General features: G+C 45.9%; 1 protein-coding gene across 14 annotated transcripts in view; it reads left to right on the top strand.

The window, feature by feature from the left end:
- tjp1b (tight junction protein 1b) overlaps positions 1-14,065 on the top strand; it is a 46,669-nt gene that overhangs the window by 26,585 nt on the left and 6,019 nt on the right. For 7 of the 14 annotated variants that reach the window (XM_037452486.2, XM_037452485.2, XM_037452481.2 and 4 more), the window contains 22 exons: positions 1,474-1,530; positions 1,967-2,091; positions 2,204-2,306; positions 2,470-2,785; positions 3,145-3,251; positions 3,824-3,992; positions 4,104-4,248; positions 5,121-5,132; positions 6,341-6,474; positions 7,118-7,223; positions 8,160-8,310; positions 8,875-8,983; positions 9,070-9,289; positions 9,629-9,813; positions 9,891-9,986; positions 10,080-10,162; positions 10,251-10,461; positions 10,547-10,647; positions 10,736-11,086; positions 11,329-11,562; positions 12,609-13,478; positions 13,972-14,063. In XM_037452486.2, coding sequence (XP_037308383.2) covers positions 1,474-1,530; positions 1,967-2,091; positions 2,204-2,306; positions 2,470-2,785; positions 3,145-3,251; positions 3,824-3,992; positions 4,104-4,248; positions 5,121-5,132; positions 6,341-6,474; positions 7,118-7,223; positions 8,160-8,310; positions 8,875-8,983; positions 9,070-9,289; positions 9,629-9,813; positions 9,891-9,986; positions 10,080-10,162; positions 10,251-10,461; positions 10,547-10,647; positions 10,736-11,086; positions 11,329-11,562; positions 12,609-13,478; positions 13,972-14,063 — 3,977 coding nt within the window. The remainder of the gene's footprint in view (positions 1-1,473; positions 1,531-1,966; positions 2,092-2,203; positions 2,307-2,469; positions 2,786-3,144; positions 3,252-3,823; positions 3,993-4,103; positions 4,249-5,120; positions 5,133-6,340; positions 6,475-7,117; positions 7,224-8,159; positions 8,311-8,874; positions 8,984-9,069; positions 9,290-9,628; positions 9,814-9,890; positions 9,987-10,079; positions 10,163-10,250; positions 10,462-10,546; positions 10,648-10,735; positions 11,087-11,328; positions 11,563-12,608; positions 13,479-13,971; positions 14,064-14,065) is intronic. The other 7 variants (XM_037452495.2, XM_037452494.2, XM_037452484.2 and 4 more) reach the window with 5 other exon arrangements.

The following is a 14,065-nucleotide window of genomic DNA, read 5'->3' as shown; positions in this document are numbered from 1 at the left end:
ACGTGTTGAAGGACGGCTGGGCGCTAAAACAAGAACCAGAACACCAGCAGGGACAGTGGGCTAAATTACTTCCTCTGACTTTTCTATCATCCAAAAACAGGAAGGATGTATATTTCTCTTTTTAACATTTTTTTTATTAATGTTTGCTTGTTCCTCGTGATCACTTCAGGGAATTTGAAAGCCAAAACCATTAGCAGGTTGTCGTGCAGATTAATCTCCAGCACGAAGTTGGGTCGACACTTGCTAGACATTTCGCGTATGAAGCTGCCAACGAGGCGGCAGTGATGTCAGCCGAGGGTCCAGCCACTGAAACTGATGCCCGCTTTTAATTTGAGGTTCATCTCCCGTCGCTCGTCCGTCATCGCACTTTAATGGGCCGCAACACGAGAGAGATCACGCCTCCCCGGCGAGTGCCCTGCCCAGGTGAGCGCACTCGAAGTGCCGGAGGTGTCAAAGAAACTACCAGCAAAGCAGGGAGGAGAATGTGTGATGGTCTCACCTATTTGCGGTCACACTCTTTGGGATCAATTTACATGACGAATAGGGGTTACTGCATTAGGCGCAAAGGGTTGAACCGCGCAGTATTTCACACGCAGCCATTCAGTGGCTAATGTGTCGTGAGATTGTGGCGGAGGTGGAGCGATGGGAGGAGACGCGATAAGATGGGTAGCAGGCTGTGGAGGACGGTGCTGACCATCAGCTGAGAGAGGTGACCTTCATCTCGTCCCGTCTGCTGGTTAATGTGAGCGAGGATGCGCTTTCAGTTCTCTACTCCCGTTCTTCTCTGAAGGACGAGTGTGTTGATAGCGCATGCTCTGTTTGGCAGTGTGCGAGTGCACTCCAGACACAACATAATGCTATCTGCCTCACTGTAAATAGGTAACATTGAAGCAAACTCAACAGACCTGTGTGTTTAGTGTGTTTAGTATGTTCATTATGCGTGTTATAAGAGCCCACGGAGACGGCTTCCCTCTACTTTTCTTTTATAGAAAACTGCAGACATCGAGGGGGTGAAGTGGACATGGACTTTAGTCAAATGCTATTACTGTCTTTTTATGAAGTTTGTGATTTTAGTTTGTTTTTGACTTTTGTTCTCTAAATTTGCTGTTGGAGGCTTTAGTATTGTTTGTTTCTCCCTTTTATTATGCAAATCATGATAAAACAAATGATTCCGTAGGCTTTTCTTAACTGAAGATAATATTTAGTATATTGCAGAATCACTGTTCATCTGCGCCTCGGAGCTAAAGGGTGTGCATGTGACAATAGTTAGCTAAATTGTGCTGATAATACCCATATTGTTCTTCTAATAAAGGAAAAAAAGAGCGCATTTTGTGACTTTCTTTCCAGAAAAACCCTGATGTGGTCCGCTGAGTAGTTGATGGCCCGATGGAACATTTCTCCCTTTCTTTTGCTTTTCTCTGGGTGTCTGTACTAAGATGATCAGGCTAACACTGATCTGTTTCTGTCTTCCAGAGTGCAGCAATGGAGGAAACTGTCATTTGGGAACAGCACACAGTAACACTGCACAGGGTAGGTGCCTGTTATCCTCCCTCAGATGCTCTTTTCTTCGGTCTGTGTTGAAACTTTTTATTTTTTTTCTCTTAAGGGTGTTATCCGTGCCTGTAGCTCCCATGGCTGCATTTTTCTTCCCTCCTATTTTCAGGATTACATCATGTAGGATGGGTGTGCTTACTGTGTACACAGTTGCAGGTGGAACAAAATAAACATCACAGGGATTTTCATCTGCCTAATACTCTCCCACATTTTTGGCCACAGAGCTGAATTCTAACTCACTAAAGATATACTGTATGCTGATGTGCATATATATATATATATATATATATATATATATATATATATATATATGTCAGCTGTGTCTATCTTTATCCAGGCTTTTACATCATGTTCAGTATTTTCGTCCATGCACAACACTGAACTAACAAAATCTGTATTTCTGTGTTTGCAGGCACCAGGGTTTGGCTTCGGGATAGCCATTTCAGGAGGTCGGGATAACCCTCATTTTCAGAGTGGCGAGACCTCCATTGTCATCTCGGATGTGTTGAAAGGAGGCCCAGCAGAAGGCCTACTGCAGTAATAATTGGTTCCATCTTTGGCAGCCCATTCAAACTGCATTTGATTCATATTAAATCACTTCCTACAGGGAGACTCCAGCCTGTCTTATACCTCTGTGTCCCCTCTCTAGGGAAAATGACAGAGTTGTTATGGTCAATGCTGTCTCCATGGACAATGTGGAGCACGCGTACGCCGTCCAGCAGCTTCGTAAAAGTGGGAAAATTGCCAAAATTGTGAGTTGACAGCCCAATATGAATTCAATCTGAAAAATGTACTAATGTTTTTTTTTGTCAAATTGTCTGTCATTGAGACATTTGTTACAGTAATGCACACCATCGAGGGATTCATCGCGTCATCTCGCTCCAACTGATCCTGCATCCTATTTCCTTTTCCCAGACAATCAGACGGAAGAGGAAGGTGCACGTCCCCATGGGCCGCCTCGGGGAGAGGGAAACCATGTCGGAGCACGACGAGGAGGAGGACAGCTACGACGAAGAGATCTACGAGACGCGAAGCGGCCGCAGCGCCACTTACAGCGGTGTGGGCGGGGCCATGGGCAGGCGCAGCGGGCGGAGCAGCGGGCGGAGGGACAGGGAACGCGAGCGCAGCGGCTCGCGGGAGCGGAGTCTCTCGCCGCGCTCGGACCGCCGCTCCCACAACCTGCCCCCGCGCCCCGCAAAGGTCACGCTTGTCAAATCTCGCAAAAATGAAGGTGAGGCTCACAAAGTTGGGAATGAAAGGAAGGGAGAGAGAGAGTTCTCTCAAGTAATCCAGGCAATCAGCTGTGACTGTATTCATTTAACTATTAACTGCCAGACTTTAAGGAGAGAATAAGTCTTCCAAATCAGCACTGGTCAACTGCCAGAGTAAAAAAAAAAAAAAAAACTTGCCAGGCGCAGCGAAATCCAAGTTCACTCAAGTAAATCTAAGTAAAAGAGCAATTAATCTTCTTTAATCAGTACTGTTAATCCCAGCGGGAGCAGCGGCTTGACTGCAGAGGGCGGCCTGTGCAGCGCGGCCACGTGAACTCTGTGCTAACATGCTCTGTGTTGCTGTCGTTCACTTTGGAAGCAGAATATGGCCTTCGCCTGGCCAGCCACATCTTTGTCAAGGACATTTCCCCCGAGAGCCTGGCAGCCAGAGACGGCAACATCCAGGAAGGAGATGTCGTTCTGAAGGTACGACCTCATGAAAACACTTAAAAGAAGGATTAATACTGTGCTTTATTTGCCCAGTACTCACTGTGGTCATGTATTAGTTTGTTTTCCATATACCTAGAGCTGCATATCAGCATGGACAGTTGCAGCTTCCTCTGCATGATGCTCTATCATTTCCACTTTCACATTTTTAAGAAATAAATCTAAAAATAGCTCTATATGAAAAAAGGGTGCTTTTTGAACCGTAGCTGTTGTGAATATATTGCCTCTCGCATTCAGACTCCTCACATACGTCACTTCAGTCTTTTTGAATTCCAGCACTTGAAAGCAATGAAAGATTCATGAAATAATTAAAGGAAAATGATTTGTCAAAGTAATGATACCGCACAGCCTAAAATGTAGACATTGATTTCCCGCTGGCAAACATAATTCGTTTTGCACGTGCACTCCTTTTAGACGATGCATCTGTAGCCTAATGCTTTTCATGTGATAACTGTACTGCAAAAAAGGTTGAACAAAGACTTCTTTATTACTTTTTTAACTTCTATTCTTTGATGCCGTGTCTAATCACTTCTCTCCCCTATTTTCCATAGATCAATGGCACAGTGACAGAAAACCTCTCCTTGATAGATGCCAAGAAACTGATAGAAAGGTCAAAGGGCAAGCTAAAAATGGTTGTGCAGAGGGACGACAGGGCAACGCTACTGAACATCCCCGACCTCGATGACAGCATTCCTTCAGCCAACGCCTCCGACAGAGACGGTGAGCGCGGCGTTAAGTGTTGGATTTGACTGAAGGGGGGGAGCTCGCGTCCGTGTCCGTGTGTGCTTCAGACGGACGCCCGCCGTTGAACAGTCGCTTTTGTTTGATCAGACATTTCAGATATCCATTCTATGGGATCGGACCATTCCAATCGATCGCATGACAGACATCGCAGCAGCCGCTCCCGCTCTCCAGACAGGAGATCTGAACCCTCAGACCACTCCAGACACTCGCCCCCGCAAATCAGCAACGGCAGGTATAGACCCCAAAACCACAGCTTTGTTTCTCTTTAAACGAATAAACATTGACGCCATAACTTGTCATTTGCGTACAGCTTCAGTTTTTCTACTTTTATTTCTCTCTTTGGTTGTTGTAAAACTGCAGAAGGAGTACCAGTAATACTTAAGGTAATCAAATGATATCAACATAATGATAGCACTAAATGCAGATCAGAAACAATGAATCCATTAGTCCTCCAATGTTGATAATTGACTTAATAGTTTTTTTTAAATTCCCCAATGTCACATTCCCCTTTTCCAGCTTCTCCTTTTTGTTGTCCAATTTGATAGTAAATATATTATTTAAAAGGCTTTTCTGTGGGTTTTTATTATTTAATGCGCAGTGTTTGTACTATTACTTGATTACTTGATAATTGACAAAACAATAATTAGGTACAGCCCTGTATTCCTATGTAAAAAATGGTTATTTAACTAAGTAACTTTCATCTGTCAATGTTTATTAAGACCGACCTGTTTGTTCATTGGCTTGGTTTGTTTTTTTGGGCTGTGAAGGACTTTCGATTTTATGTTGGAGTTAATACCAGCATCAAGCCATTCAGCACTTCTGTGACTGTAACCTTGCTTGAAAGTACCTCAATAACTTTCGACTCAATAGAGCACCACAGTTGTTCCCCTTTCTCATTGCTCATTGACCTGAAGACGTCAACCGTTAAGCTACCAAAGAGCAATTTTTGTGTAGAGATTTTACAGTTTTTCTGTCATTTGGAACTGAGCATTATAGAGAGATCTATAAGATGTTTTCTGCACAACTCAAAAATATTCGTTAGCAAAAGACAGCATTTTAATGGAATTTATCTGCACTTTTTATTCCCTTAATACGACTCAACAGCTGGAGAATACCGTAAGTTTTTCACCTTTATACAGTGTGAGTCGTTCCTAATAGTAGTGCTAGTCAATCCCAAATAGATTTAATGTAGATTAACAGACAACCCTTAACCACTCCTTACAATGCACACATTACCACAAATTCATTACTCTATTGGAAAGATGACTAACAGCAAATTACTACTCAAAGCAAAGTGCTGAGGGGATGTTATATCACATAAATTATTCAGTGAGGCATCTTATTTTGACTTGAGATGATGGAAGCAAATGATCCTCTTTGTCTCTTGAATGTTTTTGTGGGCAAACCGCAGGTTTGGCACGAGGACAATATGGCTCCGACAAAGACGGAACAAAAAGAAGTCGCCTTCTATCGCTGTCAACTGGCTCCCCTTTTAGCGGCTGAGCTTTTCCGAAGATCTTTATTTCGGAAGATATTTTTTTTAATATCTGTGAACGTTTAAGTATTTTAATTGTCAGGAAGGAGATGCTGGGACAGGATGTTAACTGTTTATCTGAACCTGGATCTGTGACCGTTCACCTTTCCTCTCAGTCTAGAAAATTGGCAGTTTTAAAAGGAGGGCCTCCTCCTGGATGGATTAACGGAGAGTTTTATTCCTTTAGCCTCAAAACGAGTCCTGCATACTTCTTGCTCATTTGGCCTGTGAATAAAACACCATTATGCCACTAATGGTTTTCTAGTGAGCGACCATGTGACCGGGAGTTTGGAAAAAGAACCCTGATGCCTCTTTTGCATTTGAAACACTTTAAAGAATATAAACATTTAACAAAACGGACTCGTAACTGAGCACAGGCCACTGTGTACCCGTCAAGGCGGCCCAACTGTTTAAAAACTGGCGTTGCAGTCGAACCGTTGCCGGTCCACAGCCAGTGTCACACTGAAATTCACCCGGAGGACACAATCCACCCTTACACCTTAGACAAGCTGCCCTAAAAATAGAGGGCAAAAAAGTGGAAGGACAACGTGGTGACCTTCAAGACTCCGAGGCCTTTTTTCCCCTGTTTTTCCTTCCTCAGCCGGTGTGCCCCCTCCTCCTCGTGCTGATTCGTGTACGGCCTCAATATTGTTTTGTGTCTTCGAGATGTAGTAGCCACAAAGTTCCCATGTTACCTCCGAGCGCTACATCCCCAGAATGCACTATTTATAATGTCACGCATTACTTGGCTAAAGACAAATGGTGCATAGAAATGTATTTTTGTGTGCAGTCACAGAAGTCGTGATGACGAACGGATCTCAAAGCCGGCTTCAACTCCAGTGAAGCTGCCGGAAGAGCTTCCCCTCCCCAAACCGAAGGAGTCGGCTACTTCTAGAGAGGAGAAACAGCTCCCACCACTCCCAGGTAGTGATGAAATCGCATTAAACCTGAATATTGTGTCCACATGTCAAACAAGTGAGGTCCAATTCAGAAGTCAACACTGAGACATTTAAGTGTGACTGTTACCAAATGAGGGAGAAGTTTTCAGGTTTCCCCGTTCATCATAAGAGGTTATTTCAATTGTTTTATTGAATGATTTCATGATAGTAAAATGTACTATTGTTTGAACTAGTCACTTTAGCATTTCTTCTATTTTTAAGAGATAACTACAGGAAAAAAAAGAAAGAAAGTTCTATGCAGACGCCTGCTGAGCCAGGCTGAGTTTGCCTGGAGCCAAATGAAAATAGACCGTATGAGTTGATCGAGTGTGACGTTCCTCCCCAGCCTGCAGCCCTCTGCTGCCTTTCTGTTTGACCTCCCTGCTTAGGACACTATGTGCCTTCAGTGTGTGTGTGTGTGTGTGTATGTGCAAGCATCTGTGGTGACTCTTTGCCGGTGTGTGGATTTTAACAGTTGAGCTTTTCATTAGTGTTGTAGTACCAAGTTTAACAAATGTGTCCGCTGAGTTGTTAAGTTGCGGATGTGTTTGAATGTGTGTTTTTGGGGTTTTGAAAACTGCTCAGTGCTCATGTCTGCATTGATAACCTGAGGTTGTGTTCTGGAGCAGAGCCCAAGCCTGTGTACGCTCAGCCGGGACAGCCAGATGTAGACCTGCCAGTCAGTCCCTCCGATGCCCCTGTGCCGAGTGCTGCCCACGACGAAAGCATCCTACGGTAATATTACATCAAATATATATGTAGTGGCCATTTGTCCTACGTATCCTTGATCTAAGGCCACTGATGCACCTAGTTTGACGTCTTTAACTCAGAAAAAAGAGTGTTGTCCAGGCGGTGTTTTCTTGTTGCTTGTTTGTTTATTTTTAACCAAAAAACATAACATAAAGTGAGCTGCTTTCCTATGCACTGTCTAACTGTTAACTGCTTCACTGTTTCACCTGTTTCACTGCTGTACCTGTAACTGGTAAAAACCTATTTGTCACCCCGGTGCATGCTGGTCCCACCTGGCTATGCCCTTAAGTAACCTCCAGGTGCCCGCTGCATTACCCAATTAGTGATCCAATTACCCAATTAGTGATCCCGCTACCCAAACAATCAAGAAAAATATATTTAAAGAATATATAACTAAATTATAGCTCCTACAATATATTCAACTCTTGATAGAATATAGAAGCAACAATTGTTTCACTTGAGAGGGATTTTATTTGCGGATAACATAGCAACAAGCGCATCTTGGAGTAACTATTGGCTGTTTTCACAATGGAATCTGTACAAAGCATCGATTTCAATGCTGTCAAGAAACGTGACTTTCTGGACTCACTGGTGTCTTGGCAAGTTTTAATATGCAGTTTTGAAGATAATTAAATGCACAACAGTCAGTGACTGTGTGTAAGACAGTTTACCAAGGGTGCTCTTTCTCCTTAGCCAAATTATATTAAATGAATTCAAATGTTCTCTTTACAGACATTTTTTACCTCTTGTCTCCATAAGCCCGGTGAAGAGAAAATAGTCTGAGCAAAAGAGAAAACCCGGCTCGCATCCAAGAGTCACTCATCTATTCATAAATTTGCTCTGGAGAGACGGAAATGCCATCAAATGGTGTCATGTCAAAGAAAAGAAAATCCTCCTAACAATATTCTTCCCTGTCCTCAGGCCAAGCATGAAGCTTGTGAAGTTCAGGAAGGGGGAGAGCGTGGGGTTGCGGCTGGCCGGGGGGAATGACGTGGGCATCTTTGTAGCCGGAGTGCTTGAGGACAGCCCTGCTTCCAAGGAGGGCCTGGAGGAGGGGGACCAAATTCTCAGGGTGAGCTGCTTCTTTTGTTTTTAACACGGCAAGTGTACAACCTGAGTTGTTAAAAAAGTTGAAGGTCCAAAACTTAGAGCTCTTATTCATTCTATGTCAAGGGATTGTTTTGTTTCCACTTCTCCTCGTTTTAACAACGGGTACCTGAGGGTGTCTGTAAACAACCATGTTTTATGGGGTATGCGTCCTAATGTTTTTTCTTTGTTTTTATATTCATGGCCTTACACACTGGCTGCTCCAAAATTCTTGCACCTCCTTGGTGGTCTCTTAGCAAAGGCCTCGAGGGAGCATACAGGAAAAAAGCTGTGTTTCCCCTCGCTGTGTTTGTTCCAGTTCCTCAAAGCCATATATCTCCCTCTTTGTCCCTCCTAGTACTTTCTTTTAGTATAAAGAATAAAGAATTTAGTTTTTCTAGGCTTTAGTTCTTCTTGTGCAGCAAAATCTGAAGATGCTCAGACAAAAGTTCTATACAACGCTTTTTATCTAAATTGAGGTTTACATCTCCTCTGACGCTCTGAACAATGAAGCCTCCTTAACTAAAATCTTTATGTTCCCTGATTCCAGGTAAATAATGTAGATTTTGCAAACATAATCCGAGAGGAGGCGGTGCTGTTCCTCCTTGACCTTCCTAAGGGGGAAGAGGTCACCATTCTTGCCCAGAAGAAGAAAGATGGTAAGTGAAGTGAGTAAGGAAATGAGATGAGAGATATTTATAGATCACATCAGCCCAATGTTTCTGACTTGCTCTCTGCTTCTCAGTGTATCGGCGGATTGTGGAGTCAGACGTCGGCGACTCCTTCTACATCCGGACCCACTTTGAGTATGAGAAGGAGTCTCCGTATGGGTTAAGCTTTAACAAGGGCGAGGTGTTCCGTGTGGTGGACACCCTCTACAACGGGAAGCTGGGCTCCTGGCTGGCTATTCGCATCGGCAAGAATCACCAGGAGGTGGAGAGGGGCATCATCCCCAACAAGAACAGGTGACCCGAGAGACACCTCATGGTTTTAATGGTCCACTTTACTCACAGAGCACCTTTCATTCAAAAGATGAGGCCCAAAGGGCTTTATAAAAACAAGTATTGCATTTATATTGCTGTACATTTTGAATTTAAAAAATATATATACATGGATGTTAAAATAAGTTGCAAAAATGAATTAAACAATTAAAGATTAACAATTAAATTTATACAAATTTTTAACATAACATTTGTTGTGATTATCATTGCCATGTAGTGTCCCTAGACATTGGCAGTATTTACGTTTTTGCATTTGCTTTGTGTTACAATAAGAACTCTTTTCTTTCTGCCATTTGTCACCAGAGCGGAGCAGCTGTCCAGCGTGCAATACACTCTCCCCAAAACAGCGGGCGGCGACAGGGCCGACTTCTGGAGGTTTCGTGGTCTTCGGAGCTCAAAGAGGAACCTGAGGAAGAGCAGAGAGGATCTCTCTTCCCAGCCGGTCCAGACAAAGTTCCCAGCTTATGAAAGAGTTGTACTGAGAGAGGGTGAGGACTGTGACGGCGTCCGATAGCCTGAGGCCTATATTTCTGATTCTTAATGTGTTTTTCATATTTCTGTGCAGCTGGGTTTCTGAGACCTGTGGTGATATTTGGGCCGATCGCTGATGTTGCTCGAGAAAAACTCTCCAGAGAAGAGACTGAGCTTTTTGAGCTTGCGAGTATGTTTGTAAACATTCCACCGCACGTGACAGCAAATGTATTAGTGCTCACAAGATTATCTTCTTCATTAATCCCTCAAACCGGTTTTCCAGAGAGTGAACCGAGAGATGCAGGAACAGACCAGCGCAGTTCTGGAATCATTCGTCTTCACACCATCAAGCAGATCATTGACAGGGTGAATACGCCTCCTTGTATAATAACAGCATTTTAGGTGCTTTGATCATTTCTTCAGATTTTTGTTTTTATCCTTTCCTCCCCTTAAGGACAAGCATGCTGTTCTGGACATCACCCCGAACGCTGTGGACAGGCTGAATTACGCTCAGTGGTACCCAATTGTAGTCTTCCTAAACCCTGATACGAAGCAGGGTGTGAAGAACATGAGGACCAGACTGTGTTCAGAGTCCAGGAAGAGCGCCAGGAAGCTCTATGAGAGGGCCATCAAACTGAGGAAGAACAATCACCACCTGTTCACCAGTGAGTCTGCTTAGTGTGTATTTCCCCCCCTTTACATGTTTTGTTGAAGTGATGGTCACCAAAAAAAGAAAACCCTCTCTTTTAGCCACCATCAACATGAACAATATGAATGACGGCTGGTACGGAGCTCTGAAGGAGACAATCCAGCAACAGCAGAACCAGTTGGTGTGGGTGTCAGAGGGCAAGGTGAGAGGCCGTTGGGTCATTCCTCGTCACGTGTTTGATTCCGGTCAGTCTCTCCGAGCGACACGTAAAAATGATCGCTCCCCCCCAGGCGGACGGCACCACGGAGGATGACCTGGACATCCACGACGACCGTCTGTCCTACCTGTCTGCGCCAGGAAGCGAGTACTCCATGTACAGCACGGACAGCCGCCACACCTCCGACTACGAGGACACGGACACGGAGGGCGGGGCGTACACGGACCAGGAGCTGGACGAGACCCTGAACGACGAAGTGGGCCTGCCCACGGAGCCCGCCATCACCCGCTCCTCCGAGCCCGTGCGAGAGGACCCACCCGTGATTCCGGACACCCCCGGTTACCCCGGTTACCAGCACCCCGTGCAGCCCGACCCGGCCGGCCGCATTGACCCTGCCGGGTTCAAGATGGCCGCTCCGCAACAGGTAGCGTTCACGTTGAGCTTTGCAGGCTGGGTGGGGGCTGAAGGTACCGTTAGGTAGGAAATGCCCTTTGCATAGTGATAAACATGTTTTAGAAGCTACTGATATGTTATCTATTCTAACCACATTCTCTGGCTGAAGTAAAACTGAATCCGTGTCAGGAAGAAGATGGTGTTGGGGGTGAGCTGTACTTTGTGTGCCCTTGGCAGGCTGTGTTATAAATGTCTCCTAACGATACTTCACAGCAAGATGAGGCCTCGCTGCCCATGCCCCCGTTGCCTCCGGCGGTGGTAGCGCCCCCTGCCGTTGAGCGGCCTGTACAGCTTGAGGGTTTGCACCTAGAGGAGCCGCCTGCTGCAGCCGCAGCTCCTCCTATGGCCGACTCACTTAGCAGCCCCAGCCCTGCCCCTGAGCTTATTCAGCCCCCGCCACAACCACTTGAACCCCACCCGTCTGGACCGCCTGGTCCAGAACCAAAGGTACCCGCTGTTTCGACAGCCACTCGGACCGGGCCCGGGCCACAGCCTGCTGTTTTAACTGCCTGTCTCCTAGCACATGCTTTCCACTCGCTCTCTGCATGACACGCCTACACTGTGTGACTCACTGAGCCCACTGTGCGCCTATCGCTCCCACAGCTGTGAGAGATGTGCGACCAACTGGTCCACATGCACCACAGTGGGCTGGGATACCAGAAGTACTGGTGCGTCTGAGTCATCTGAAGGGGAAGACATCCACAACCAGCCCTAACTGTTGCCTCTTATTTCCTTTGCATGGCCCCCCCCTGATGTTTTTGGGGTTCCTTTCAGCTGTAACTCTCTGTAGCTGAACGATAGACGCACCTGCAGTGGCATCGTAGTGGTAGATATGTCGTCTGTTGTAGTGTCAGTAGTTTGACTTCCCATTAGATGCAAACTGAATGTTGGTTGCATGATGAAAGCTAACCTGCAGACAGTACTCTTGCTAATGATTTAGAATCAAGCGATATCAAAAAACAACAGCACACGGCATTGTGTCTTAGGTTTAGTAGTTTTGTCCGGAGTAGATGACAACAAATAAACCTTCCTCCGTTGATACTGTAACTAGATTGGCTGTCTACAGGCTACACATTATTTGTTTGAAATGAGGCCTTTCAGAAATGTGCAAATTACTTGTTAGCTCACCATTTAAAAAACATTTAACAGTGTGTAGAGGCCAGTTGTGTCCATATTCTGATGATTATAATCATTCCTGAGAGGCATCTTGTCAAAACGGCATTCAGAACTGTTTTTGAATAATGGTTTGCTTGTTTAATTGCACTTTAATTGATTTGTGTTAAATTAAACAAGAGAGGGATGTTTTCTAATGATTTTGGTTTATTTCATACATGTAACATTTTTCAAGGTTTCCAATAATATTTCCGTATTGAATGTAATCTGGAAGTTCTTCTCAATCTGTTGTTTGGAAGGCCTTTTTCCCCCGGCTGCTTTCTGTCCTCATGTTGACGCCGATGTAACGGATTAATTAATTTAATGTTGTTTCTTCACAGATGTACAAGAAAGATCTGTACAACATGGAGGACCCTGTGCGAATCCACCATGGCCTGAAGCAGTCTTTGAGCTACTGTCACCAGCCGCCGTACCAGGACAAACAGCCATACCGCGAGTACGACCACCCGCCTTACGGATACGACGGAGGCGGCTTCACCGAACCAAAGCCTCACAACACCGACCCCCACCCGCACTACGACAACCGTGTGCCTCATTACAACGACCAGTGGGCCCCCTACGACCAGCAGACCTCGTCCTCCCAGCCCGCAGGCTACCAGCCGAGCCACCAGCCGGGCCACCAGCAACCCATGGGCTACAACCCCCGGTCGCCCTACGACGACGGGCCGGGCCGGGACTACAGCCCCACTCAGCCGCGTTACGATGAGGCCCCCCCGGCGGGCTACGACGGCAGACGGCGGCACAGTAAAGCTGGGCCCGTTCGCTACGACGAGCCTCCGCCCCCGCCCCCGACCGGCTACGACGCCCGCTCCCCTTACGAGGCGGAACCTCACGGCTTCCCCGTTAGTTCGCCGCGATCGCCGGAGCCCCCGAAGCAGTATTACAGTGAGTCCGGTCTGAGGCCCACCTACATTCCTGGGCCTGCAAACCGCGGCTTTAAGCAAGGGATCCATGACCCTGTGATGAACTCGGAACACACAATTCCCCCTCACAAACCAGAGAGCCTGCCCTCTCCCGGCGAGCCAGCGACCACTCCGGGCTCCAAACCCCTCCCTCCGCCGCCACGGGAAGACCTGGACGACGACCCGGCCATGAAGCCACAGTCGGTGCTCAACAGAGTAAAGATGTTTGAGAATAAACGGTCTGTTTCTGTGGACAGGGCTAAAGAAGGAGGAGAATCGGCTCTCAGAGTGAGTTCCTTCACAGAGGTGTACAGCTGTCGACCTCAGCGGGGCAAACATACGCTGTGAATGCTGCTGGTGGGACTCGCGTGGTCGACCTTTTTTATGTGAACACCTTGTCCCGCTGCATTTCAACCTCTAAAGTAACTCCATCACTGACAAATTCTGTAGTAAACAATGGCAGACACTCAAAGTGGTAGATATATTGGCATATTGTTTCTCTAAATTTAAATATTAATGCCTGGTACAAGGTGGGTCATGTTGAACAAACTTCTCAATGGAGCCTTCATTAGCCCGATAAAAGGGTTTAGTAATTGTTACTTGAAAAGCAAGTATTGTTGGTCATCTTGCTTTGAGCAGTTAATTCAATTTAAATTACTGTCTGTTTTGTAATCTTCTGGCCTGTGAGCTTTAAAGCACAGATATGCATGTGCGTGCAATCTATTCATGTGTATTAAATGCAAGAAGCATCAAGGAGACGTTTTCCGCTTTTGCCTTTCAGCCTGCAGATGTTCCCAAACCTGTGATTGTACCCGGCCCAGTCCTCAAAGCCAATTCCCTGTGCAACCTGGAGCAGGAGAAATCCACCTATAGGT

This window comes from Pungitius pungitius, chromosome 6, assembly GCF_949316345.1.
Source record: "Pungitius pungitius chromosome 6, fPunPun2.1, whole genome shotgun sequence".
Taxonomy (NCBI): Eukaryota; Metazoa; Chordata; class Actinopteri; order Perciformes; family Gasterosteidae; genus Pungitius; species Pungitius pungitius.
The sequence above is the reverse complement of the archived record's forward strand: the minus strand, read 5'-3'. Positions and strand labels throughout refer to the sequence as shown.